Source organism: Oryza glaberrima, chromosome 3 (genome assembly GCF_000147395.1).
Source record: "Oryza glaberrima chromosome 3, OglaRS2, whole genome shotgun sequence".
Lineage (NCBI taxonomy): Eukaryota > Viridiplantae > Streptophyta > Magnoliopsida > Poales > Poaceae > Oryza > Oryza glaberrima.
Window position 1 is genome coordinate 28,075,773 of NC_068328.1, and position 26,547 is coordinate 28,102,319.

The 26,547-nt window shown below is 43.0% G+C and overlaps 4 protein-coding genes across 4 annotated transcripts; 1 reads left to right on the top strand and 3 right to left on the bottom strand.

The window, feature by feature from the left end:
• Window positions 1–641: 641 nt before the first annotated feature.
• LOC127767555 (uncharacterized) lies at window positions 642–2,613 on the bottom strand. Its single transcript, XM_052292929.1, has 4 exons — window positions 2,385–2,613; window positions 2,196–2,271; window positions 1,937–2,109; window positions 642–1,082 (listed from the first exon to the last, which is right to left on the bottom strand). The coding sequence occupies exons 1-4, from the start codon at window positions 2,495–2,497 to the stop codon at window positions 998–1,000; spliced, it is 447 nt and encodes a 148-aa protein (XP_052148889.1). The 5' UTR covers window positions 2,498–2,613; the 3' UTR covers window positions 642–997.
• A 1,703-nt stretch (window positions 2,614–4,316) lies between these two features.
• Window positions 4,317–5,495, bottom strand: LOC127767885 (basic blue protein-like). Its single transcript, XM_052293361.1, has 2 exons — window positions 5,028–5,495; window positions 4,317–4,918 (listed from the first exon to the last, which is right to left on the bottom strand). Exons 1-2 carry the CDS (start codon window positions 5,221–5,223, stop codon window positions 4,719–4,721), a joined length of 396 nt encoding a protein of 131 aa, XP_052149321.1. The 5' UTR covers window positions 5,224–5,495; the 3' UTR covers window positions 4,317–4,718.
• Window positions 5,496–6,087: 592 nt separating this feature from the next.
• LOC127767883 (probable disease resistance RPP8-like protein 4) lies at window positions 6,088–10,170 on the top strand. Its single transcript, XM_052293358.1, has one exon. It carries the CDS (start codon window positions 6,804–6,806, stop codon window positions 9,678–9,680), a length of 2,877 nt encoding a protein of 958 aa, XP_052149318.1. The 5' UTR covers window positions 6,088–6,803; the 3' UTR covers window positions 9,681–10,170.
• Window positions 10,171–10,705: 535 nt separating this feature from the next.
• LOC127767884 (chemocyanin-like) lies at window positions 10,706–12,566 on the bottom strand. The gene is made up of 2 exons (XM_052293360.1): window positions 12,260–12,566; window positions 10,706–11,149 (listed from the first exon to the last, which is right to left on the bottom strand). Exons 1-2 carry the CDS (start codon window positions 12,447–12,449, stop codon window positions 10,950–10,952), a joined length of 390 nt encoding a protein of 129 aa, XP_052149320.1. The 5' UTR covers window positions 12,450–12,566; the 3' UTR covers window positions 10,706–10,949.
• Between the last annotated feature and the right edge of the window lie 13,981 nt (window positions 12,567–26,547).

Below are 26,547 nucleotides of genomic sequence, written 5' to 3' on the forward strand. Positions count from 1 at the left end.
TTGGAGCTGTTCAGACTGTAGCCAAAATAAACCTTATTGAATTTTGGCAATTTTGCCAAAATTTTGGCAGAATTTCTTATGTATTTACTAAAATTTGGCAAAAAAACTAAATGGATGCACATATTTGACAACTCTACCCAAAAAATAGTATGGTTTGAAATGGCATCAATCTGAACAAGCCTTTTATCTACTTCTAATACAATATGTTCTACTTTCACAAACTTCAATACAATGATTACTCTAAAATTAAATTTATTTTGGGACAAATGGAAAGAGCTAAAAATAAACTTACTATGGAGTATGGATGGAGCAAGTCATTTTGATCTCCATATGCTCCGCTGTTGACATCTAATAAACATATTGGATGTTACCTGTAGTTCAGGTCTGCAGGCAAACAAGATTTGAGTACAAGATTTTTTTATTTTTTCACGTCTTGACAAGTTTTGTTTGTCGTTGATGCTGTTTGTCGACGACTCCAATGACTGCCAATCTGCCTTTAGCAAATCTTGGTCGTTCTACCAAACGTTTTGGACTATATGGTGTACTCCGTAACTGGCGAAGTTGACGATACTCTTTCACACTTGTCTTTCACTAGAGCGTTTGATGTTGGAATGGACGCTCAAATATGACGGAAAATAATATAAAAAAACGTACTGCATTGACGTTGTTAATCATTTCCCATCGCAGGACAAGACATGATAAACTTATAAAGAAATTTACAACTGCACTTAACACTGATGATGTGGTGAAAGGTAAATCTTAACAGTAAAACCCCTCTACAAAGGAAGTAGAGTAGAAAGGAACAGGGAAGACTGCAAATCCATCTCCATGTAGTCGTATTTTTAAGATGGAACTACAACCAGCCTTATTAACACCAAAGGAAAAACAGAGACTAAAATCTAGCTGACTGAAGTCACAAGACCTATACGCCTATAGGCAACATCACAAGTCGCAACGGAAGCTCTCAGCTGGTCAGCTCATGGATCAACTGAAGAGCTCAGATGGATTCCCTCAGGACCAGGTTGATGCCGAACGAAGCCGTGCAGATGATCAACCCAAAGATCGCCAAGAAGTTGAGCCCCCTGAAGCATTTGCCAAAAAATTAATCCGACCAGGTTAGAACCACTATGATCGATCAGAAACCAAGATATGAGATGGTTGACAAAGTGATAGGTGTGCCATTTGGTGCAAATTCAGATGAAACTTCAGTTCAAGTGATCCTTTCTTTGCTACTCAATGCAAAGGACACCGATAGACTAGACTATCATAACTGTGGTGATTGGTGCAGGGTTGCAATCTGCATTACCCACTGACGTACGAGTCAACCCATAATTAATAGCGATTTAGCAACGACTCGAGCAGTCTGAAGTCTGAAGTCTGAAGTCTGGACACACCTTATATATACCTCTTGAAATGAGTAATGAAATACTAAATATGTAAACTTTGGAAGTTTCATCAACGTCGTGCCAACAAGTAGCTGCGATCTTTGACAGATTATAAAATGAAGAGATGGGGACATTTGCACGATCCGTACCATGTTGAATAGTATACTGTATGATCCACTTCAAAGCTACTCCACGTTGTCACCCACTCCTCAATCTTGACATATCACCAATTAAACACGCACCTTTGACATTTTTCTTTGGTGTACTACACCTACTGTATCCTCCACTTAATTGAGCATTGACCACCTACCCCACTTAATACCATCAGTACTTGGGGAACCATTCATAAATGAAGTCAAAGTTCAGACTTCAGAGTGTTGGCTGATTGGTTATTGCTACCCAAGAAACGAACAGGACTAGCGTTCTAGAAATCAAGGTTAAGTTTGAACTAGCTATGCATACGAATCATCTTTCGTTAGAGCGACAGTTTAATTACCAGCACAGCACACAGAATAAATCTCCAGTAGGAAAATTCGCAAAAAGAAACGTACCCAATCTTGAGGCGGTTGTCCGGGATGCCGGTGGCGTAGCCCTTGAAGTAGAAGAACCTCGCGACGGCGTAGAACACCCCGAGCCCCGCGGCGACGAGCGGGTGCTGCAGCCCACCGACCAGCAGCGTGACGAAGAACAGCGGCATCATCTCCAGCGAGTTCTGGTGCCCCCGCTGCACACACCACCAAAATTCTCATCGGTCAGAAGAACGGATCGAGGAGCAATCTCGGGGTTGGGTGGGGCGACAGACTGACAGACCTGCACGCAGTTGAAGAGCTTGGCGTCCTTGTTCTCCGACTCGACCGCGTACATGGTGGGGTAGAACACCTTGTACCTGATGGCAGCAGCATCAGCCAAGAACATTCAGAGAAAATCCCAATCGAAAATTCTCTCCAAATCAAGACGAGCGAGAGCAATGAACCAAATCTGGGAGGGGCGTAGACTCACTTTCTGCGGGCCTTGCCGACCTGGAAGCTCATCCAGAAGTTGAGGAACGCGTAGGCGACCAGCGCCAGCACCACGTACCCGTATTCCTTGGTCAGCTCGATCGACACCGCCATGGCCGTCAAATTGCTGCGATTTCTTCTTCTTCTCGAGAGGGAATGGAGATTGGAGAGGAGGAGGGGATTGTTTGTTTATGGATTATAATGGGTTTTTGGATTTGGATTTGGAGGCTGTGCGGCGTGGATGCCTATCTTATACGGGCAGCGGGTGCGTCTAGAAGGTTCCAGAATCTTGTTCTGTGCCTGCCCTCCGGCCCAAGAAAGCTCTGACCAATTCCTTGGACCTATTGGGCCACTGCTCTTTATTTTTTTTCACATTTTTTTTCTTTCTATTAAAGATCTTTTTTTTTTTCATGAGGACAGATGATGCTTTGGTTGTGTGGAAAGAAAAGGATCGATCGATTTGGAGATCGTTTTTGCTACTGTTTGAGTAAATTTTGTCCAAAGTCAACGGTAGATCCGTTATTTTCAATACGTCATGCCTGATGCGATATTGCTAACGGATCCTCTCTGCAAGGGATATTTCAGTGTGTTTGAACGAGATCAGCACCCGTAGGCCGTAGCCCGCGACTCCACGACGTGGCTTTCCAAAAATCAAAGTGAAATCGACTTCTCAAGATTGCCGTCTTGAATTCATCGGCATATTGGCAATTGGCATAGCATTTCGTTCTTTTTTGGAGACCACGAGCACGGACAACTCGAGGTTTACGTTTGGAATGTCTCGCCGCAACGAGATGTGATACTTCTGTTTTAAAATATATATTTACCTAATATCGATAAGGATCTCGATAAGGATATGTATATATTCATAATAATAAGATATGTCACATCTGATACTAAGTTGCTATATTTTCAAACAAAGATAGTAAATTATTTCCATTTATCTAGCAGAGGGAGAGAGTAATAGAGCCTGAGATTACAGATCAGAAGAGCATGCAGACGCATAGAAGCTTTGGAATTAATAAGGTGAGTTTTTCTCTGATGAGTTCTTCAGAAAAGATAAAAGCTTGCCTGCTATATTTCTGATTCATCGATTACCAGATCAATCCATAATTCGAAACTATATATATGATGAAACAGTATAGTTAGTACATCATTTTCAAGTTTACGAGATAGACTCGCTAATTTCGTGCCTGCGTCATGGCTGATCGATGTGTGCTTACGGTAAGACAATGGTTGTTAAGTCTTCCATTGGTCTCTCAAAATGTATTTTCCACGCGCAGCTGGTAGAGCAGCTAGAGTTATTAACAACCAAACCATGGTCAATTTGATCGTACTCTTGCAGCACAAGTCGCAAAGAGTTCTGTATGACTTAAATTTTAAATTCAGAAAAGCCCAAGCCAGTGTACCAAATGTCTACTCTACATGATGCCAAAGAAATTGACGGGACGTCAACAGAAGATTTGGATCAGATTTAGTACCAACTAATCGGCTGGTTAGTCATGTGACTTACAATTATTATATCTCCATGTTCAGATCATCAAAGTCCTAAGAACATTCGTCAGTGCGCAATGTCCGGTGTTGCGGTGTTGCCTAATCGGTAATCGGCGTTGGGATAACAAAATCACCATATACTTCTCCCACTGTTACATAAAATAAGGAATAAAATAAGGAATTTTGAGTTTTTGCTTGCATTGTTTCATCACTCGTCTTATTTAAAAAGTTTGTGCAAATATAAAAACGAAAAGTTATGCTTAAAGTATTTTGGATAATAAAGTAAGTAAAAAAAATAATAATTCTAATTTTTTTTAATAAGACGAGTTGTCAAACAGCGCAAACAAAAACTCAAAATCCCTTATATTATGAGACGGAGGGAGTAATAGATAACACTAAGGCTGTGTTTAGTTCCACATTAAAATTAAAAGTTTGAAGAAATTAAAACGATATGACGGAAAAATTGAAAGTTTATGTGTAGGAAAATTTGATGTGATGGAAAAGTTAAAAATTTAAAGAAAAAAAATGGAATCTAAACATAGCCTAACTGCTATCTTCGCTAAAGAATTTGCAGTAGATGTCATCATCATCAGTGGCAAAGACAGGGACTTCTCTTCAGATTTCAGAACAAACGCATCTTGTCAGGGTCAACAATGCACACACAATTGGCAAACCGAGTCGTGTCACACCGGCATAGAACAGCTAGAGAATCCTCTAATCAATCATCCAAAATGCTAAAAACTGAGAACGAACCGGATGGAACAAGATAGAGAGAGTGTGACATTTCACAGCATTTTCGCTCGATCGAGACGTACGAAACAGTCTTGACATGTTTCTCCCTCAGTCACACGGCGGTGACGACCATCTTCATGCCGAGGTTGCAGTGGCCGTAGCGGGTGCAGACGAAGAAGTTGTCCCCCCTGGCGAGCCTGACGCTGTCGGAGCCGGAGGTGTAGTACCTGGAGAACGGCGGCGGGTTGCAGTCGGCGTACCCGTCCTCGTCGACGGCCACCACGTTGTGCATCCACGGCAAGTACCTGAACACTGCCATGTCCGCAAAACGGTTTCAGTTACAGCTGGCTTTGTCTGATCGATGAGAAAAATGTTCAGAGATTGATCGAAATGTTCAGAGATAAGTACTCCTATGATTTACCGAGGATGTCGCCGGCGTGGAACTTCTTGCCGCTGGGCCAGCTCCCGCTGCCGAGGGACCAGCCGAGGCTGTCGCCGACGTAGTAGGTGGCGGCGTCGGCGACGCCGCAGCCGGAGAGGAAGATGCAGCTCACGACGACGGCGAGAAACGCGACGGCGACGGCGCCTCGCATTGCACTGCCTCTTCCCCGAGCCATCGATGCCACTATCTCACTGGTCACTCACTCACTCACTGACTGCAACCACTACACTGGTTGGGTCTTGAGATCTTGGCCTGATGCTTCTGCCTGGAAACTGGGCAAAGGAAGAGAAATCTCTGCACTAGCTGGGGCCTGGAGGTAACGATGCCATTGCCGTTGCCATTCTATAGTGAGCTGAAGTACTCCTACGGAGGCTGGAGTGCAGTGTCAGTGTGTAGCTGGAGGCTGGCTGGTTGCCAATGCCGGGGGAGAACCAATGCCAAGTCTGGATTTCTGATAATCAATGCTGTGCAGAGAGGGCAAGCAGCGGTGACAGAAGACTGTAAAAAGTGTAGCAGTAAATGTGTATAGCTTCAATGCCGAGCGTAGGACACGGGCCCGTGATCACATGACTCACGAGTTTTCACAGTCACAGCTGCAGGGCTATCGGGTTGTAGTCCATCGCATTGGGTGCTACGGCCGCGCAGCGCTACGAGTAAAGAAGAAAGAGCAAATCTTTTCTTGTTGTCTTCAAGAAATATATCCAGTCGCCGGCTCGCCGCCGGCCGACGGATCCGCCGGAAGGGCACCATGGCAACAGCCGAGCAACAATTTGTCATCGCCTACTATTCCGTACCGGCCCGCTACAGAAACGGGCCGTGCCGAATGGCGGCCCAAGCACGGCACGGCCCACGAGCTTCCGTGCCCGTGCAGTGCTGGGCTGGGCCGTTGGGCCGTATCCTGGCCCATTTTTCCACCAGGATCCCTAGTTCTCTAGTCCCTAGTCCCTACTAGTGGACTGGACCGTAATTTTTCAGATAGGTCCTTGATCCAACGGCTGAAATATGCAAACAGGTCCCTGTGGTCGGTGGTGTGGGAGTCCGACGCTCTCCCAGCTCTCCGCGCCCCTCGCCGCCGGCGGCCGTTTGCCGTCGCGGATGAGATCGCCATCGGTTTCCCTCTCCAAATCAAGCCCCAATGCCGCCTTAGTCTTCATGCCTAACGCAGCCCAGCTCAGCTACGCCCGGCACGCAGGCCACTACGATTCCTCGTTGACGACGCCCTCCCTTCCCCTTCACGCGTCGGCGGCCCAGATCCGGGCGAGTCCTCATCGTGGCGGGCAAGGGGATTCAAAGGAAAATTTGTAAGAGGTTGGAGTTCTTGCTAGCTTTAATCTAAAATCTTTATAGGATTGTCCATTTCAGGGAGTTGATAGGATTCGATCTTTTTCTTTCAAAGGCTCACAGAGAAGTTTTTTCTATGGAGCTGAAATTCTTATGTTTTGTTTTAAGTCAAACGGGGCCTTAAAAAAACAACACACCACCCTGGTAAAAAGAACAGCACCTGGATCAACCTGACAATGAGTCAATGACTCAGGATAAAATAAGCCGATCAGCTGTAGGAATTTGGACTGGAGTGGATGGGTACGACTTATCTGATGGTGAAATTTTCCTTTTTCTAAAGAAGATGGGTAGCGTACATGGTGATGGTACAAAAATTTACCCAAAAAAAATTATGCCTTCTGAAAAGGATCCGATGGGTGCTGCTGCTTCATACCTCGGACCACCAAAGGAGAGAGGAGTAGTAGGCTAGCAGCCATGGCAGAAGGTGCTTTTCTCTCTAGCCTCGTTGACCGTCTAAGCACCACAGCCTTGTCGGGGATCACCTCGTTGTGGGGCGTGAAGGAGCAGGTGGATTCACTGATTCACGAGCTCCAGGCAGTGGAATGCTTCCTCAAGGATGCCGACCTGAGGGAGATCCGTCGGCAAGCCACATCCAACAACAATTGGTTCTGGTTACACTCCCTCAGAGATGCCGCCTACGACGCCGAGGACCTCATCGAGAGCGTCGAGCTCCATGAGGGGAGGTATCACACCCTAAACCCTCTCCTCCAGCCCTTAAACTCCTACAGATTCGCCAAGCAAATCAACGAGATCAAATCCAGATTCCAATCGATCATAGATGGTTGGGCCAAGAATGCTTCCATGTTACGTGAGCTAAGGGATATGAGCAGCAGCAGTAGTCTCACATCTGCTGCCGATTCCTTGTGGAGGCGTTCTTCTTGCCACCTCGGCGATGATGTCGTTGTTGGTCGGGAGGAGGAGGCCGGCATGATCATCGATAGATTGCTGCGCTGCACAGCACACCGTGAAGTGGTTGGGATAGTGGGGATGGGAGGGGTCGGAAAAACCACACTTGCATCTCTGGTTTACAATAAGGTTTCTGCAATCCAAACAGGGGGCACCTCATTGCGTCCTGATTCACCGAAAGGAACGAGCTCTCGAAGTAGTGTGGAGATGTATTTTGATGCTTGTGCTTGGGTTCCAGTTGGGCAGAACGCAGATGCTTTAGGCCTCTTGAAGATCACATCAGCTCAAATTGGGGTTGAGTTGAACTCGACACAGGTAGCTGCAGCCAAAAATGCCATGTTCAGGTTTCTGCAGCATAAGAGATACTTGATTGTACTAGATGACATATGGACGACAGAAACTTGGCTTGAATTAAGCGAAGCTTTCCCCAAATCTACGAATGGAAGCAAAATCTTGCTGACCACTCGCTCCAAGGAAATTGCGGTTTCTGCTGACCCATCTTCCCTTCCCTATGAGCTAGATCCACTGAGTGAAGAATTGAGCTTTCAGCTATTCATTACCAAAGTTTTCGGGTTGAATCATGTTGACACAACAAGTTGTCCACCACAGCTCAAGGATGTAGGGCACCAACTTTCGAAGAAATGCGGAGGGTTGCCTCTTGCTCTTGTGGTATTGGGAGGACTATTATCTGGGAAGGAAAAGCAATTCGAAGTTTGGAGGAATATATTGAAGAGCATGAAGTGGAGCAACTACGAAGCTGGGAATCAGTGCTTGGAGATACTGGCCTTAAGCTACAGCTGCTTGCCTTATCATATGAAGCTGTGTTTCATGTATCTAGGTGCTTTCAAAGAAGAAACTGAAATCAGTGTCTCTAAACTGATAAAACTATGGATCGGAGATGACTTTATACCTCAGCAAGATGGAAAAACAAGAGAGGAAACAGCAAATGACTATTTACACGAACTCATACAAAGGTGCCTAGTTCAACCTTTGTTGCCTGCGCATAAGCAGGGTTTCAAAAGGGTCCGCATTCATGGCCTATTATGTGAGCTAGCAAGATCAGAAGCAAGAGAGAGTCGATTCTTTTATTGTGAAAATGGTGATGCAGTCTCAAGAGCAGAAGGAAAATACTATCGTCGTGTCGCTCTCCATACCAAACTTATTGCATTTCATGAACTAAGTAACAGTGAGAAGCTAAGATCTCTGCTAATATTTCCAGGAGTAATTGAATCTTGTGTGATTACTGTTGGTCATCAAGCATTAAGGCCTTTTAGCAGGGCATTTTGTCACGCTTTCTTTTTGTTTCCTCTGTGGGGTTTCCAGCACAACATCTTGGAACAGTTAACAAGCATGCAATACATAAGAGTTCTTGAACTTGAAGGACACGAGAGATTGGCATGTGATCTTAAAAGTGTCCAAAGTAATCTGAACCATTTGAGATACATGAGCCTGAGAAATACTAATCTTGGTGAATTTCCATTTCCGGAAAGCAATTTTCCGTTGCTACAAACACTTGATATAAGGGGAACGTTTATTAGAAAACTTCCAGGTATATTGGAGAACCTTGATACTCTTCGGCACATCTACCTGAATTGGAGGGTATCTCTTGACATAAGACGCCTTACCAATTTACAAACATTACATGGAGTCATAATTCTCCCCAATTCACAAGCTGAAAGGAACTTAATGGCATTAACAAATCTCAGGAAACTACGTTTTAGGACCTGGCGGGGAGTTGAATACAGACCAGAGTCCCCAAATGGGTTTGATATTGATCGGTACAATGCACAATCGAGTATGGGGAATGAAAACCACGCACTAGCCGAATCTCTGAGGCAGCTAGGGAATCTCCATTCAATATTTATAATGATGCCGTTTGCCTCATTTCAACCAATTACTTCAGATATAGTTCAAGCAGTGACGAGCCATGAGCAACTTCATAAGCTAAAACTACAAGGAAGAGTACATCGCAATCTCCTGCTAGAAGATCCACATTTCAGTTGCATCAAAAGCATCACATTATCTGGCTCGTGGATTGTTTTGAGCCCGATGGAATCACTAGGCTCACTCACAACTCTTTATGAACTCAAGCTAAAGGATGACGCGCTCCGGTGCTCAGAGGTCTCATGTTTACAAAACAGTTTCCCTGAGCTGCGGTACCTGAAAATCAGTGGACTAAAGAAGCTTAGGGTGTTCCATGTGGGGAATGGCTCATTTCCGAATCTCACCCGCTTCTCCATCCACGACTGTACAGAATTCCTTAGCACGGTTGAGGTTATGGAGCATGCTACAAGACTGCAAGTTCTGAAAATTAAGGAAATGCCGTCAGTCCTGCCTGATGTTACAGATTTTTGCCACAGCAGAAACATCAACCTTATCAGCTGATCTGGCATCAAAGTTATGTATAGTTGACACCATTACTGCAAACACCGTTTATTTTTTTATCTCGTTCCTTTTTAGTAAAATTCAGCTCAGGTTCTTCTGAGTTCTGATGGCAAGAAAAAAGAAGGCTTAGCTGATCTGATGACAAGAAACCATACAACGTTCCAGGAGAACATGATCCAAAGCCAGGAGTCCAGCACATGATAGCTGTTTAATTTCTTTGCTTGAGCTCAATGTAACCCAATTGTACATGGAAAAAGAGTAATGCTAGATGTTTGGTGTAAACTTTGCAATATTATTGTCTACTAATTATTCTCTGGAGATAGATGATGTCAGTAAACTGTAGTAGAATTGGTGATGAGAAGTGAGAGTTGTACAGTTAAGTGTTGTGGCCACATGTTTTTCAGGAGTTCAGAAATGAACTGGTATACCGAATTGGTTCAGAAGACATTCAGAAGTTCCCACTGCCGTCTTGAATAACAGAAATTGCATACTTCACACTATGAGACTCGAGAACAAAGGCTTCATTACTAGAAGGCCTAGCGAATGAATAGTAAAAAAAAATGTTTCATTACTAGAAGGCTTACTAGAGCACACCCGCGCACACTGTAGATCGTAGTAAAACATACAAGTATTGTCATCAAGCATTTGCCTGTAATTTCTAATGCTTCGATCTACAATGTCTGGCAGAGTTTGCAAGTAGTCAATGGACTTGGGTTACACTAGGCCTGAACTGAACTTGTAGCTATGAAATCTGAATTCTTTCCAGCCAGAACGAGCATAACTATCAAATAGAAATTGTTTGTTCTTGTGTGAATAAAATTGCTGTGATTCAAGACGGCAGTGCGAGCTTCTCAATGTTGAAACTAAACATTTGACTGTTATTAGCTTCTGCACCAATTAGTTATACCAGTTCACTGAACTTCTTCTCTCAACTGCCACAGACGAATGTAGGATGGTACAAACATGCATGAACCATCGCATTCACACAAAGCAATTTTCAGAACCTTGTACTACATATATACGGCTGGGCCAGAACGCAGCTGTTTGGCTTTTATTAAATTCTTCTCAAAATACACATCACATAAATCATATATTCCTCTCTATACTTGCCAACAATCAACTAACCTGCAACAAAGCAGAGGCCTAAACACGAAGACGGTCATTCAGCAACGTTGGACACTGACAGAATTATTGGATCTACTTCCCGGATATTTAGAGATTGCCACTACTACATTCGATCCCGCCGGACTCCGGCGACCGGCCGGCCGATCAGGCGGCGGTGACGGCGATCTTCATGCCGGCCTGGCAGTGGCCGGGGAAGCTGCAGATGAAGTAGTTGGTGCCGCGCGCCAGGGTGACGCGGTCGCTGCCCGACTTGTACACCTTGGCGCCCCTCGGCGCGCTGCACGACTTGTACCCCACCGCGTTCACCGCCACCACGTTGTGCGCCGACGGGCTGTACTTGAACACTGCAACACGCATGGATACGCACAACATTCGTCACATTGATGAGATCATGAGAGCGATGCGAGATATATGCAATCGTGTCAAGATTATTATCTCCCGATTAACATTTGATTAGCAGTAATCATCGATCTACAGCCTAATCACATTTGGGTATTCAGGCATGTAAAAAATTCCTCAAGTTCGTTATGTGAGGACACTTTGGGCATTCAGAAAAAAATGGATCGGGGTAACGACGATGGTATATTTTTCTAGGATAAAGGTTCGTCAATGGCAAAACATCGAACATGGCATTTGTCTGTGGCCGTGTGCTTACAAGGGGAAAAATACAATGCTCTGTTGCAGCCTGTAGAGGCAGTTTTGTGCACGTCACACACAGTAGACGCCGAACTCGTCAAACGAAAGAGAAATTTACAAAAACCATCCATAAGTCACTTAAAACTTAACATTTCACATTATAAGTTATTTTATTAAATACGCATCGACTACTCAATTTTGTTCTAAAAACCATCCCACTGCACACATGTTTAACCATATCAATATATTGTGAGCCGTCAATGCGATCTTTATTGAATTTAAATACTTATAGGAGTATAGTCTTGACCTTTTTTTTTTAGAGATTCTACATTGAAATATGAATAATAAGTCTAATGCAAGTACTTATCCAAGATTGGCTTAGCTAGCTTAACCTTTGATGGTTCTACATCAGTGATACGGGGCCCTTTCAATTCAGTAAGTGCACATTAGTGTTTTTTACAATAATTTCTAGGGGTGAACAGTTGCAACTAAATAATTTATGGGGCGGCTTTCTGTAAATTTCCCCCAAAATAAAAGTTGGGATAGTCGCTAGTGCCAAGCAAAGCAACCAGCCAACCATATGCACACGCCGAGCCGCGAGTGGTTGCTCGATCGACCAGGTCCAGGTGCAATGCAATCGGTCAGTTGGTGACTCATTCATGAGCCGCAGTGCAGTAGTCGTACGTGTGTCACGTAAACAGTTAGGTAGCGCACCACTTACGCGCCGCGCTAGTTGGCGACACGAAAACGGTTTAAAAAAAGAGAAAGCGTTCAAACGACACGATCGACGAGAAACTGAATCGATCGATCGAACTCACCGAGCACGTCGCCGGCGCGGAAGCGCTTGCCCCTGAGCCAGCCGCCGGAGTTGAAGCCCCAGCCGCCGCGGTCGCCGACGGTGTACACGGCCGACTCGGCGAGCTCGCCGTGGAGGAGCACGCAGAGGAGGACCATCGCCAGCACGGCGGCGTTGCGTCGTCCTGCAGCACTGCCCCTTCCCTGAGCCATCGCCAGTAGCTGATCGCTTTGCAACAATTGACTGACCGTCTACTACTGATCTCAGCTAGGGGGTGCAAGTAGTGCTGAGCGAGTGAGTGTGAGGCGAGTGGTGGTAGTGCCCAAGTTCTGGCGACGCGAGCTTCCCTTTATAGGGGAGCAGTACACCCCACCCACCCACCGATAGCCATCACTGAACACACACTTACTCCTACATGCCATGAAATAAATAGGAAATTGATTAATTAACCAAAATTAGAGCTTGTGGCTGTCAATTGTACATATGTGTGAAAACTGTGAAACTGAGCTCAGCGACCGCGTGGGAATTGGGAATGATAGCATCGGCGACGCGCCGGCGACACAGTGCAACTAGCGAGCTAGCCTGGCAGCTGGGAGGAAACCACGACTTCGTGGGAGTGAATTTTAATCCCTCGAAGAGACATTCCTGTGGTTTTTTTCCTTTCAAATTCGATACAAATAGTTACAAAAAATTATAAAAAATTGATAATATAGAGTATATAGTAAAATCAATAGGTAATAAAAATTAAGTTTAAATACTCGGCTTTAGTGAAAAAATTCAGATGTGAACCGTATAATACTATTCATATGCTGATATTTTTATATCTCGATATATGAGTTGAGTTTGAACTTAATATTTTGTGGGGTTATATAGATATGTTGTATAAGTGTTATCAAATTTTTCCATAATTTTTTATACTCCCTCCATTCCATTATATAAGGTGCAACTATTTTTTTAAATGTTTCATAATATAATTAAGGTATACATGAATACATGCCATTAACTAGCATTTTCTTTCGAATCCTCCATACTCAATATATTTAATTCTATTGGTTGCATGAGTGATCCAAACTATGAGATGATAATAATTATTTCTTGGTCTTTAGATTAAGAGTGGTTGAGCCTTTTACTCCCTCCGTGCTTATAAAGGAAGTCGTTTTGGATAGCGACACGGTCTCTAAAATACAACTTTAACTTCTTATTTCTATAAAAATATTTATTGAAAAGTGATATATGTATACTTTTATGAAAGTATTTTTTAAGACAAATCTATTCATATAATTTTTAAATTTTCAAACTCAACAACTTAAGAGTTATTCATGATTTATATTTTCAAGGTTTGACTTAAACATTGTCCTAAACGACTCTCTTTATTAATACGGTGGGAATATTTTGGAATGGAGGAAGTAACTATTTAAATAATTTTTAAGCAAATAAGGGATATACCATCGAGTGATCAAAATAGTTTCCCGAACTTTGGTAGGCCAACCACCCACATGGCGGCACCGAGAAGTGGACATAACTTTTGGACTAATAAACCACGAAAGTTGAGCGCAAGCTGGTCAAGGGCCGATCGAGAGGAAAAACGACGAGCAAAACACCGCTGCGATGGGAAAACGAAGAGGCGACGGTGCGGGGTTGGGGCAATTGAGGGTACGAGTACGACGACTAATTTGTACTACGTACGACGCCGGTCGCCTCGCTGTCTCCCGGATGTTGTCTGGTACGTTTCCATTTTGGTAGAGACCTCGTCGTAGCCAGTTAGGTCAAGTCGGTTCGCTTTGATTTTGTGGGACAGTCCTGCTTGGTTAGACTGTCAGTGCGTGGTCAGCTTACGTACGCGTTGGGCTGCAAGGTTTGTGAACTGAAAATTGCTCTTATACCTAAAGTTTAGTTAAGGGTGTGTTTAAGAGGTGTGCTCGCATTTGTCCCAAAGTTTGGCTTTGTAAATACTAAAATTGTCCCCTAGCTTATGTGTCTGCTTCTGTTTAGGACTAGTCGATAAATCTTCTTCTAAAAAGTTATTAAACATAAATACAATATAATTATAATTATAGTGTAATTATATTTTTTAAACTTTATATAACTACATTATAATTTATATATATAACTTTAGAAAAGGGTATTAGTGATGTGGTAGTGGGTTCACGGAATCGAAGCTCTTCACCTATACATGCGCCGTGTTTTTTCCTCTTTGCACGACTATCGAAGCAAATCTAACAATTCAAATTACGTGAAGGTTACATACAAGTAATATTAAAGTTACATGCAAATTATAATGTTATTACATTACAATTATAATATATTTATATTTGTTAAATTTTAAAGAAAATTTGTCAACATACATATAACAAAATCGTTTTGTTTTGCCAACACACCATGTAAAGCACCAAATTTATCCTCTTCTTCATCCTTTCCTAGCTCATCTCCATTCTCTTCTCACTGCCTAACTCTATCCATACACATCACCATCCTCAGTTCCAACCAATTGTACATCTCAGCTGCAGAAAGCTCGTTGCACGAGGGGATGGCCAGGATGCCCATCCCTACAGCTAAAGCTCGCTATAAGGGCAATAGCAGTGCGTCCGGCCCTCATCAAGAAGCCCAAGCTTCCACGTAGGTAAAAAGCAAATGAAGCTCCCATCTTTCAGTGTGCGTGTAGTTTTGGTGGGCATGTTACCATTTTTTTCTCAGGCCAGCCCCACCATGAAATCACTTTCCCCATTCAACTCTTTCCTCAATCGAATCTCACACACCTACCGCACCGCGCCGCTGCTCCTTTCCCAACCTCTACACCGCGACGCCACTCCTTCCCCAACCTTAGCACTGCGCCGCTTCAGATCGATCCAGTGCTGCAGCTTCCTATCGTCCTCCTGGTAGCACTACTCAAGGCGGGACCGGGCCGATGAGCTCCCAAAGAAGGCAGAGATCAGGATGGGTGAGATCGATGCGGCCGGCAAGCTCCTGGCGACACGGATTGAGGCGGGACAGGACCGACGAGCTACCCCCAGGGCCGCAGATCGGGATGGGTGAGGTCGAGGTCATCGTCGCCTTCATTCGTCGGTCTTCCTAGTATGCTTCCTGCTTGCCTCCATGGCTCCACTGCTACCACCATCTCCTGCTCGAGCTTCCAATGAATTCGGTCATGGGGGGAGGGGCCACACGCCCCTGGGAGGGGGGAGGGGGAACCACAACGCGGCAAGGCCACGACCTCCACAGCACGGCGCTCCATTCTCTTGCCTGCCCTCAAGTTGTTAGAGAGCCGTCGAAATAACGAGTGCCCAAACTAGGCTCCGCGAACTTTGTTTGGTCACACGCGATGTCTAGCTGGCCGCAGATCTCCAATGTGTCGAGGGTTGGCTGAATGACACGTTGGAGCACTGTGAATGACCTGAACGCTTATGCAGGCTCCCAATGAAAAAGAGGGTACGCATGAGTTCAAGTGTGAGGTGGTGCTGGTGAAGCCCATGCTCAGCATGCGTCAGTGGTGGAGCTTGGTAACGGCTCGATCAGGGTGGTCAGTAGAGGAATAAGACGAGGAAAGGGGGCTTTATTTTAAGGGTTCATTAGATCCATGCCATTAAAATTTTACCGGTTTTGAAATATACCATTACTATTTGCGTATTTGTAACGATGCCATTGCTACTTGTTTCTAATCTTAGCGGTGCCACTGAGATACGCATTTTGCATGTATTGGACAAAAATACCCTCATCTTCTACCTCTCTCTCTTCCACATCTTCTACCGTCTCTCTTCTCACTACGCCGCTCGCTCCGCCGCCATCCCGCTGCGTGCGCTGCAGCTTGCTCCACCGCCGCGCTGCTGCTGCTGCCGCCGCCGCGCTGCCGTTGCTGCAGCTGCCGCCGCCGAGCCGCGTCTCGCTGTCGCTGCCGAGCCGTGTCGCGCCGTTGTTGCTGCTGTGCCGCCGCGCCGCCGCCGACGCACCGCGCCGCGTTGTTGCCGCTACTACCGTTGACGCGCCGCGTCGCCCCTGAGAAGGAAGAGAGGAGGAAGGAGAAAGGGGAAGAAGTAAGACGAGGGGAAAATGGGTAGTTTGGTCCATTTTTATCTGGAAATGCATCCAAGGGGTAAGTAGTGGTATCTTTTGAATATGTGTGAAATTATAATGGCATATTTCCAAATACATGAATACTAGTGGCATATTTCAAAACCATAAAAATTTTAATGGCATGTATCCAATTAACCCTTATTTGAATATAGGTTGTGTTTAGTTCACTTCAAACTTCAAACTTTTATGTCACATCAAATGTTTGGACACATGCATGGAGCATTAAATGTAGACGAAAAACCAATTGCACAGTTTGCTTGTAAATTATGATACCAATCTTTTGAACCTAATTACACCATGATTTGACAATGTGACACTACAGTAAGCATTTACTAATGATAGATTAATTAGGCTTAATAGATTTGTCTCGCAGTTTACAAGCGGAATATGTAATTTGTTTTGTTATTAGTCTATGTTTAATACTTCAAATGTGTGTCCATATACATCAAAAAAATTTGGATGGGGAACTAAACACGGCCATACTACCTTCGTCTTAGATATAAAAATCTAAAATCGGATGAAATATGTTCTAATACTACAATTCTGGCTATGTCTTTTTTTTTTCAGATTCGTAATATTATAAAATGTTTTCTTCGGATCTAGATTCATATATTTTAGAATGAAAATAGTAGATGGCATTGTTGATTTTTGGCTAAGTTTAACATTCATATTTTTTAAAAAAATATAAATATAATTGATTTTAGTGTGAACTATATTAATATTAATTAGACGTACTTTAAGCATTTCTTATATTTCTACGTATTTACTAAAAAATTTAGTAAGTTGAATAGTAAAACGTATATCTAAAATTCACGGTGTCATCCATTAAAAATCATGAGGAGCATTTCACCTGGTTTCTGGCAAAAGAAAAGACGTACAGACACCTTAACTATGGAGTAATTTTGCAAACCAATGAGTTCATTATTTGCGACTCTTACAAGTGGTGATAAGGATTTGTCACTGGACCCATATGTCATAGGCACATAAAGGCCCACATGTCATAGACAGTGAGTGACAAATAATTAAGAGCAAATTGCACCGGCTGTACATGAATTTGTCGGGTGTGTGCAATCTGGTGTATGAACTTGTAAAATACTCGTTTTGGTATATGAACTTATTTTGTGCGTGCGAACTAAGGTCAAAAGTACAATAAATGCACGATTAATTTTATTGATTTAGGTGCTGATTAGGATACTGCGTAAACATATATACGAGAAGGTTGCTACTTAGACATACACCTATTCAATAAAAAGATAAAATGAGATATAGCGATTGTAGAGAAAGATATAAAAAAACTGAGCAATAATACAAGGTTAGAAACATACGAAATTTAAGATAAAGTAGAGAATAAATTTATAAATATAGTATGTTTTATGCATACTCACTGTACGTACGTATGTACGCCACCTTCTAACCAACATCAGCTAGGTAAATTTAACCTTGCCAAGCTATTTTGGCACGGATTAGATAAGTTCGTGTACTAAAATGAGCATTTTACAAGTTCATGTATTAAATTGCACTCACCTAATAAATTTATGTACTACCAATGCAATTTACTCAATAATTAATTGTTACATCTTAAATTTACGAAAAGTTAAATTTCCCCAAATGTAAGTACACCCTTCAAGTTTAGAGTTTAGCCACGAATGTTTGGATGTATCTTATGCACTTTGCACCTGAGATAGGTCTTTAGTTTTAGGATAGCGGGTATTGTAATTGTATCATCTCGGCTGGAAACGAAACTTCCATTAATTGAGTGATTATGGAGGTTGCCAATTCAATACTAATGCACATTTAATTGACTGGTTGCAAGCTGGTAGTGGTACATCACTTGCCACTGCCACTACATAGTACTAGTACATATATTCGATTTTTGTAATTGTTAGTCAGGGCATGTTTAGATCCCGCTTCAAAATTTTACACCTTATTACATTGAACGTTTGAACACATGTATAGGCTAATAAAATAACCACACAGATTGTGATTAATTTGTGAGATGAATCTTTTAAGCCTAATTGCTCCATGATTTGATAATGTGGTGCTATAGTAAACATGTGCTAATGACGAATTAATTAGGCTTAATAAATTTGTCTTACGGTTTACTGACGGATTCTGTAATTAGTTTTTTTATTATTGCCCGAACACCCCATACGACAACCTATATAATACCCGATGTGACACGCCAAAACTTTACACCCTTATATCTAAATACCCCCTTAATTAAGTGGATGTTCTATTGTACTACAGCATACTGCACCCTGTGCATGCCCATACATCATAAAAACACTATGAAGATTTTGTACAGAACTAAACAGGCTCATTTTTTCGTTTATACTTATGCTTTTACTTATTAGCTATACTTTAAATTTTCAAACTTAAATTTAGAGTTGATTTTGAGGTTTTCTCATTAAAGTTTATTTCTCAGCATTTGCTTTTAGATTGCTAAGAACATGTATATAAAATTTTTATTTATAAATTATTTTTTGTTTGTAAATATGTTGTTTGGTCAAACGATGGGAGACTTCTTCTGTGCGTGCATGTCACTCGCCAACTACTAACTGACTTGCTTTGGATGGACTCCTTCCAGAATGTTTACCATTCCACGCTCACCCTATTTTCTTGTTACGCTTAATGGGAAACTGCCAAAGAAAGCAGGTCAACTCGAGTCCCCGAAGTCCAAACCATTTGAGTGCAGTTTCCAAATCACATTCATGACGAACGGTTGGATCAATGAGCTCCCATACTGCAGGCCTTTCGCAGCACGTCTGGTCCTGAAAAGAACTTTGAAGTGGTTGGCTGCCCGAAAGATTGGCACAGAAGAACTCGGTCGATCGTGTCGTCTCTGAATTGTTAGGTGTCAGATAAAGTACTCATGCGTAAGAACACAGCATACCTACCGCATGAGAGGGGGCTCCATTGCTCCAACGCATACTGTAGATGTTTTATTTGTACATGTTGATCATTCAACACTTCCAGTATGTGCCACACTAATGAAGAAGTGATCTTTGCTAGGTCATGTAAAAATCAAATTAGTCCCGGTTCGACTAGAAATCGGGAGTAAAAATATCTTTAGTTCCGGTTTTAAAGCCCACAGATACTTTTTGATTTTTAGTCTTAGTTGGTGTTGACAACTGTAACTAAAGATAATTTTTAGTACCGGTTCAATAGTTGTCAGGTCCCAACGAACTTACCAACCAGGACTAAAGATAGATCTTTAATCCCGATTGGTATCACCAACCGGGAATAAATATCTCTCTCCCACATCATCCCCATCTCTCGCTCTCTCTCTCTTCCTTATCTCCTCGTCGCGTACACGCACGCCTCCTCTTATCTTCTTATCTTCTACTCCTCCTCCTTCCCTCCACTCTCCTCCGATCCTCTCTTCCCCTCCACCTCTACGTCGGCGGCAGGCAGCGCCAGATGGCAGGGGATGGGAGGCGGGGGGAGGCAGTGGGGAGGCGAGGGCGGCAGACGCGCACGGATGGGAGGCGGCGGGCAGCGGCGGCGCACACGGAGGGGAGGTGGCAGGCGGCGGGCAAGCCGGAGGGGAAGCGATAGCCGCTGGGATGACTTTTAGATTTTGTGATGTAAATTTATGGATGATTTTAGATATTTTTTGAATTTGTAGATGATTTTGTGATGCAAATTTGTAGATTATTTTTAGATGCTTTTGTGAAGTTGCGGATGATTTTGTGATGTCAATTTGTGGATGATTTTATTATTGAGTTCGGTGCGAAATCAATATACAAGTAGCAAAAAATAATAAAATAAATAAAATAAAAAGCGTCGGCCACGTGGCGCTACCATATTTAGTCCCGGATTTGGAGTCCTGGTTTGTAACCCTGGACTAAAGACCACTTCTCCAGTAGTGCCAGTTCGATAGTACTCCCTCCGTCCTATTTTAAGTGCAACCATAAGTTTCTGTTGACCATCTGTCTTATTTGAAAAATTTTTATAATTAGTATTTTTATTGTTACGAGATGATAAATCATGAATAATACTTTATACATGACTTATATTTTTAATTATTTTAAAAAAAATTCAGATAAGATGAACGGTCAAAATTGTGTACGAAAAATTATGGCTGCACTTAGAATCGAACGGAGGGAGTAGCTACGAAGGTGGAGATATTTAACCATTTGCCACATTTAGATGTGACAATTAACTTTTTGCCACTGGACCCACATGTCATACATACATGTGGGCCCACATGTCATTGAGATAAGGGTGGCAAATAGTTAAAAGCCCCCCCCCCCCCCCCAAAATGACACAACATGCATGCAGGTCTCGTCAGTCACTGTATTGGATGGAGGCCCTGTTTAGTTCCCAAAAACTTTTTCCCAAAAACAACACATCGAATCTTTGACACATGCATGGAGTATTAATAAATATAGATAAATTAAAAACTAATTGCACGGTTAGGGGGGAAATCGTGAGACGAATCTTTTGAGCCTAATTAGTCCATGATTAGCCATAAGTGCTACAGTAACCTATATTTGCTAATAACGGATTAATTAGGCTTAAAAGATTCGTCTCGCGATTTTCAGGCGAGTTATGAAATTAGTTTTTTCATTTGTATCCGAAAACCCCTTCCGACATACGGTCAAACGTCCACTGTGACACCTAAAAAATTTCTTTTCGTAAACTAAACAGGCCCGGATAATGCTTCAGGAAAGGAAGAAGAGAACGACAGTTCGGTACAGTCTCAAGGCGAGAAGAAACAGAACCATGCTGTTGTAAGAGCAGTAGAAAGAAGAGAAAACACAGTACAAACATATCATTTCATTATTCCAGTTGTAATTTCTACTGGATTCTACCAGTAATAAACCGTCGTAAATGTTTTAATTGTAATACTTCCTCCATACTCGTAAAAAAAGTCGTTTAGAACATCGACACGGTCTCCAAAACACAACTTTGACTTCTTATTTCTATAAAAATATTTATTGAAAAGTGATATATCTATACTTTTATGAAAGTATTTTTCAAGATAAATTTATACATATAATTTTTACATTTTCAAACTCAACAACTTGAGAATTATTCATTGATTTATATTCTCAAGGTTTGACTTAAATATTGTCCTAAACGACTTTGTTTATGAGTATGAAGGGAGTATATGGTTCTATTGTTGTTGAAATGTCCTTTTGATCGATCCAATAGCTAGCTACTAGCTACTATCTCCTTTTCAGATTATAATACATTCTAGCATTGCCCACATTCATATATAGATATTACTCCCTCTGTCTCATAATATAAGGGATTTTGAGTTTTTGTTTGCACTGTTTGACCACTCGTCTTATTCAAAAAGTTTTGGAATTATTATTTATTTTTTTGTAATTTATTTTATTATCCAAAGTATTTTTAAGTACAGCTTTTTGTTTTTTATATTTGCATAAATTTTTTGAATAAGACGAGTGGTCAAACAGTACCAGCAAAAACTCAAAATCCCTTATATTATGGAACAGAGGGAGTAATAAATTTAGACACACATATATCTTGATTCGTTAATATATATATATATATATATATATATATATATATATATATGAATATAGGCAATGTTAGAAAGTGTTATGATATGAAACGGAGGGAGTAATATTTGCACTCCGGCCGTCCGGCGTGGCACACTGTCCACACGGTGAATCTGTGACGAGTGACGACACGCTTCCGTATGAGACTATTAGAATACAGACGGCGTTTCTCCTGTGATGATGCGAGCGGTGTTGTTGAACTGTTTGGATGAGGTACCTAAAAGTAGGAGGAAAACAGTGCGCTATCAAGCCAATATATAGTGCTTCCAGGGTTATGTTTGGTTCCATAGGCTAAACATTAGCCCCCACTTTTTAGCCATGAATTAGCCCTTAAGGATCCAAACAAGTGGGCTAATTTTTGGCTAAAGTGAATTAGCCCCCTCAAAACATTAGCCTCTCTAAGGGGTGCTAATGGGGCTAATTTTGTATGGGGACCATAAAAAGGCAGTCCTCTCTCTCCTTCTCTCTCCTCTCTTTCAACTCTCTCTCCACCTGTTAGTCTTGAATTAGCCCATGGATCTAAACTTACCATTCTAGGCTAATGTTTAGCCTACCAATTCATGACTAAATATTAGCTCTTAAAATTAGTCATGAGCTAATCTTTCAAATAGGGCCCAGATGTATGGCTAGAATTAATGCGACACGGGGACAGGGAGCTAATTAAACAACAGTTCTTAAGTGTGCAATTAAAGTTCATGTGTTTCGGTGTGCTCGATCGATTAATCTGGCCCACAAACACAAAGGAAATTAAGATGAGAAAGCTAAACTGGACTGCGCATTCGTATAGTTCTTTTTTTAGGAGGGTTAAGAAATTAAGAGCACATTCATATAGTAAAACACAGTTGCTTGGACCTGGGCTGAGCTGAAACCCAATGTGCGATTTCATTAGTACTACCTATACCAATTACGGTCCTCCCGTTCCTCACACCTACCTGGCTACCCCTACTTACAATACTCTCTTCGTCTGTCTTATTTTAAATGCAACTATGAATTATAAATTTTAGTGCTCAACTTTAGTCGCCTATCTTATTTAATTTTTTTAATTAGTACTACCTTTTGTTGTTATGAGATGATAAAACATAAATAATACTTTATACGTGACTTATATTTTTATTTTTTTAAAAAAAATTTAAATAAGATGGACGATCAAAATTGGGCACGGAAATCCATGACTGCACTTCATATGAGACGGAGGGAGTAGAATACATTAGCATTGAGCCCCATGTCAACAGATAAACATCTTCTTCCTCCGTTTCACAATGTAAGTCATTCTAGCATTACCCACATTCATATTGATGTTAATAAATCTAGACACAAATATATATCTATCTAGATTCATTAACATCAATATGTTTCTAGATTCATTAACATCAATATGAATATGAGAAATGCTAGAATAACTTACATTGTGAAACGGACGGAGTACTATTTTCGTCTCAAAATATAAGAATGGAACATATCCTGTAGTACGAATCTGGTTAGAGTATGTTTAAATTTATAGTGATAGGATGTTGTGTTAAAAATAGTGATAGGATAGATCCTATATATATATAATTCTAATTTCTTAGTACATTTTAAAACTGATGCAGTAGGTATTATATGGTAGACTCATAAAACCGTGCAACTCCTCGAGCCCATCTTACGCATCATTAGCATCAAGAGCGGCTGCTATATATATACTTATGTTATTGCATGCATGATTAGTTACCTCTGCTAATTAATCTCCACACTAGCTGTGATGCACTGCTGGTATATGCTTCCTGATGCACCGGTTGATCATCGATGTAGCGCACTAGCCGAGCAAAGCCGAGCAAGCAGGACGTTCCACGACGTCCACGCATCCGTGATTTGTCCCGGCCCGACGCAAAGTACACGCCCCAGGTGCGCCCACTTGGCTAACCATGAGTTTATTACTTGCTCGCGCGCGCGCGCACTACCACCACCGCCGTGCGTGGCGGGGCCGGCGGGCATGCGTCGCCGTCGTCGTCGATCGGCCTTTTGCCCGGAGAAGATGGGAGAGGGGGCAGAGCGCGACGCGGTGCGCGATCATATCGGTGGTGGTGGATGGGAGTCGGTGTGTGACGGTGCGTGCATGGCGCGCGGGCGTGGTGCGTGTGTCGGCGTCTCGCGCGGTGCCGGTGCGCACACATGTGGCGTCTCGGCGAGCCGAAGCGAATAGCTAGCATGCGCAGCGCAGGAGGCGCCGCGCGAGCGAGTGTAGCCCGTACTGCCGTCGCTTCGCGTCGTTGCGGGTTGCCCCCGCGTGCGTCATGATCACGTACAGCCTGCTAACGACTACTGACTAGGGTGTACTTAGTTCACGTCAAAATTAAAAATTTCATTGAAATTGAAACGATGTGATGAAAAATTTAGAAGTTTATGTGTGTAGAAAAGTTTTGATGTGATGAAAAAGTTGAAAGTTTGAAGAAAAAGTTTGAAACTAAACATGGCCTACAGAGTGCTCGCGAGTGTCAATGTGTCATGTACAAGTCAACGGGGGCGAGGCCGAGTATACGGGTCAAACTAGGCCCATGTAGAAAGTTTAAACCGTGAGCGGAAGCAAAGGAATAGTCCACTTCGAATCCCTCAAATTATAGTTTAAACCTGATTCATTTCTCTAACCATCATACTGGATTTCTTGATGCTTAACTATTAAGGCCATGTTTCTTTCAGCTAAGGATTATTATAATCCAGATTATTGGGAGTAAGCTGAAAGAAACAGACAACTTATTAAAGTAGCTTATTATAATCTGGAGCCCAGCTTATTGTAATCTGATAAGCTCATTTAGGTGAGCTTTTTCCAGATTATTGGGTGAAAAATTACCCACCATGCCACCCCACTCCCTCTTTAGACTTGCAAACCCAATAATCTAGGCTCTAATAATCTAGAAAACAAATAACTAACCACTTATTCTACTACAGATTATAACAATCTAGCTTATACTAATCTAACTCAATAATCTAGATTATAATAATCCCAAGCTGAAAGAAACAGGGCCTAAAACATGTATAATTGGACTCCCGCATCAGCGGTTTTCACTGACGTGACGTGTTGACTTGGTCCGCCTGTGTTGACGTGGTAGCCCAATCACAAAATAGAAGTTCGGCCCACATGTAAGTGATGGGAAAAATAAGAAAAAATGTAGGGCTTACTTGCAGTGCCCTTCTCCTCTCTCTATCCTTTTTCTCCAACCACTCCACACCCGGCGCAGCTTAGGTCCGACCCGTGGTGGCCATCGTCGGACAACACAGCGACAACAAGGCTGGTGAACGCCGTGGTGGCCACCTCCATGCCGCCGGATGTGTTACACTACTTCTGAAGTCTATCCTATCCTCCACGTCAATCACATGCAACCACGTGCGATCATGATCTGCAGTTAGAGATAGAGTTCCTATTATCTAGCTAATCTTGTTTTGCATGCGATGTAATCTCTTCCAGGTTGTTAGGCAGCTCCCTGGTGATCGCTCCCAGGTTGTTGGGCAACTTCCTGGCGCACATGTAAAGCCACAATCGGGGCTGTTCTGATCTAATTAACGCGAACGCTCCGCACAGCGTGAGTGCGAGAGTTTCCATCCAATAGAGAAAACTCACATGGTATCAGAGCGTTGATCCAATCTACCGAAAAATCAATCCCTTCCACCTTTCCCTGCCATGGCGTCTTCCTCTAGTAATGCCGGCAATTCCTTCTTAGGCCACCCCGTGAGTGAGAAACTTGGGAAGAACAATTACGCGTTATGGAGAGTTTAGATCAGCGCTGCAGTTCATGGTGCTCGCCTCCAAGGGCACCTGACAGGCGCGACGAAGAAACCTCAAGCGCAGATCGTCGTCACAAGCAGTGACGGCAAGACAACAGAGAAGAAAAACAATCCGGAGTTTGATGATTGGGAGGCCTCGGATCAACAGGTCCTTGGCTACCTCCTGTCGTCTCTCTCACGAGATGTTCTCATGCAAGTCGCGACGTGTGAAACTGCGGCAGAAGCATGGACAATCATCGAGCAAATGTTCTCGACGCAAACGAGGGTGCGTTGCATCAACACAAGATTCGCGCTCTCCAACACCAAGAAAGGCAATCTCTCGCTCCCAGAGTTCTTCGGGAAGATGAGAGCTCTAGGAGATGAGATGGCCACCGCATCTGGCAAGCGGTTGACGATGAGGAACTAATCCAGTACATCATCATTGGGTTGGGCGAAGACTACAGCGAAGTGATCTCCGCCATGTGCGCACGGCCAGAACCCATGACGGTGGGTGACCTCTACAATCAAGTCCTCAATTTTGAGGCCCGCAGGTCTCTCTATCGGGGGACTCAAGAAAACACCGTCAACGTCGCCAACAAAGGAGGTGGCCGCGGCGGAGGAGCTCCACGCGGCGGTCGTGCCTTTCCTGTTCGCGGCACAAGCAATGGAGCACGCGGTCGAGGACGCATGCAAGGTGGGGCGGATCGCAGGCCGATCTGTCAAGTTTGCTTCAAGAGGGGACACACCGCCGTAGATTGCTGGTACAGGTATGACGAGGATTATATTCCTGACAGTAAGAATATTGCTGCAGTAGCAACAAGCTCCTATGGCGTTGATACCAACTGGTATATCGACACTAGAGCCACTGATCACATCACAGGAGAACTGGAGAAACTCACTGTGAAGGACAAGTATAATGAGGGAGAACAGATCCACACCACCAGCGGAGCAGGTATGGATATAAGTCATATTGGCA

Bases quoted from the DNA above. Each gene is read 5' to 3' on its own strand.
- LOC127767555 (XM_052292929.1), bottom strand. From the start codon at position 2,497: ATGGCGGTGTCGATCGAGCTGACCAAGGAATACGGGTACGTGGTGCTG. The intron at 2,110-2,195 runs GTCTGTCAGTCT...TGGTGTGTGCAG, and splicing joins AGCTCTTCAACTGCGTGCAG to CGGGGGCACCAGAACTCGCT. The intron at 1,083-1,936 runs GTACGTTTCTTT...CAAATGCTTCAG, and splicing joins GACAACCGCCTCAAGATTGG to GGGGCTCAACTTCTTGGCGA.
- LOC127767885 (XM_052293361.1), bottom strand. From the start codon at position 5,223: ATGGCTCGGGGAAGAGGCAGTGCAATGCGAGGCGCCGTCGCCGTCGCG. The intron at 4,919-5,027 runs GTAAATCATAGG...CGGACATGGCAG, and splicing joins CCACGCCGGCGACATCCTCG to TGTTCAGGTACTTGCCGTGG.
- LOC127767883 (XM_052293358.1), top strand. From the start codon at position 6,804: ATGGCAGAAGGTGCTTTTCTCTCTAGCCTCGTTGACCGTCTAAGCACC.
- LOC127767884 (XM_052293360.1), bottom strand. From the start codon at position 12,449: ATGGCTCAGGGAAGGGGCAGTGCTGCAGGACGACGCAACGCCGCCGTG. The intron at 11,150-12,259 runs GTGAGTTCGATC...TGCGTGTTGCAG, and splicing joins CCGCGCCGGCGACGTGCTCG to TGTTCAAGTACAGCCCGTCG.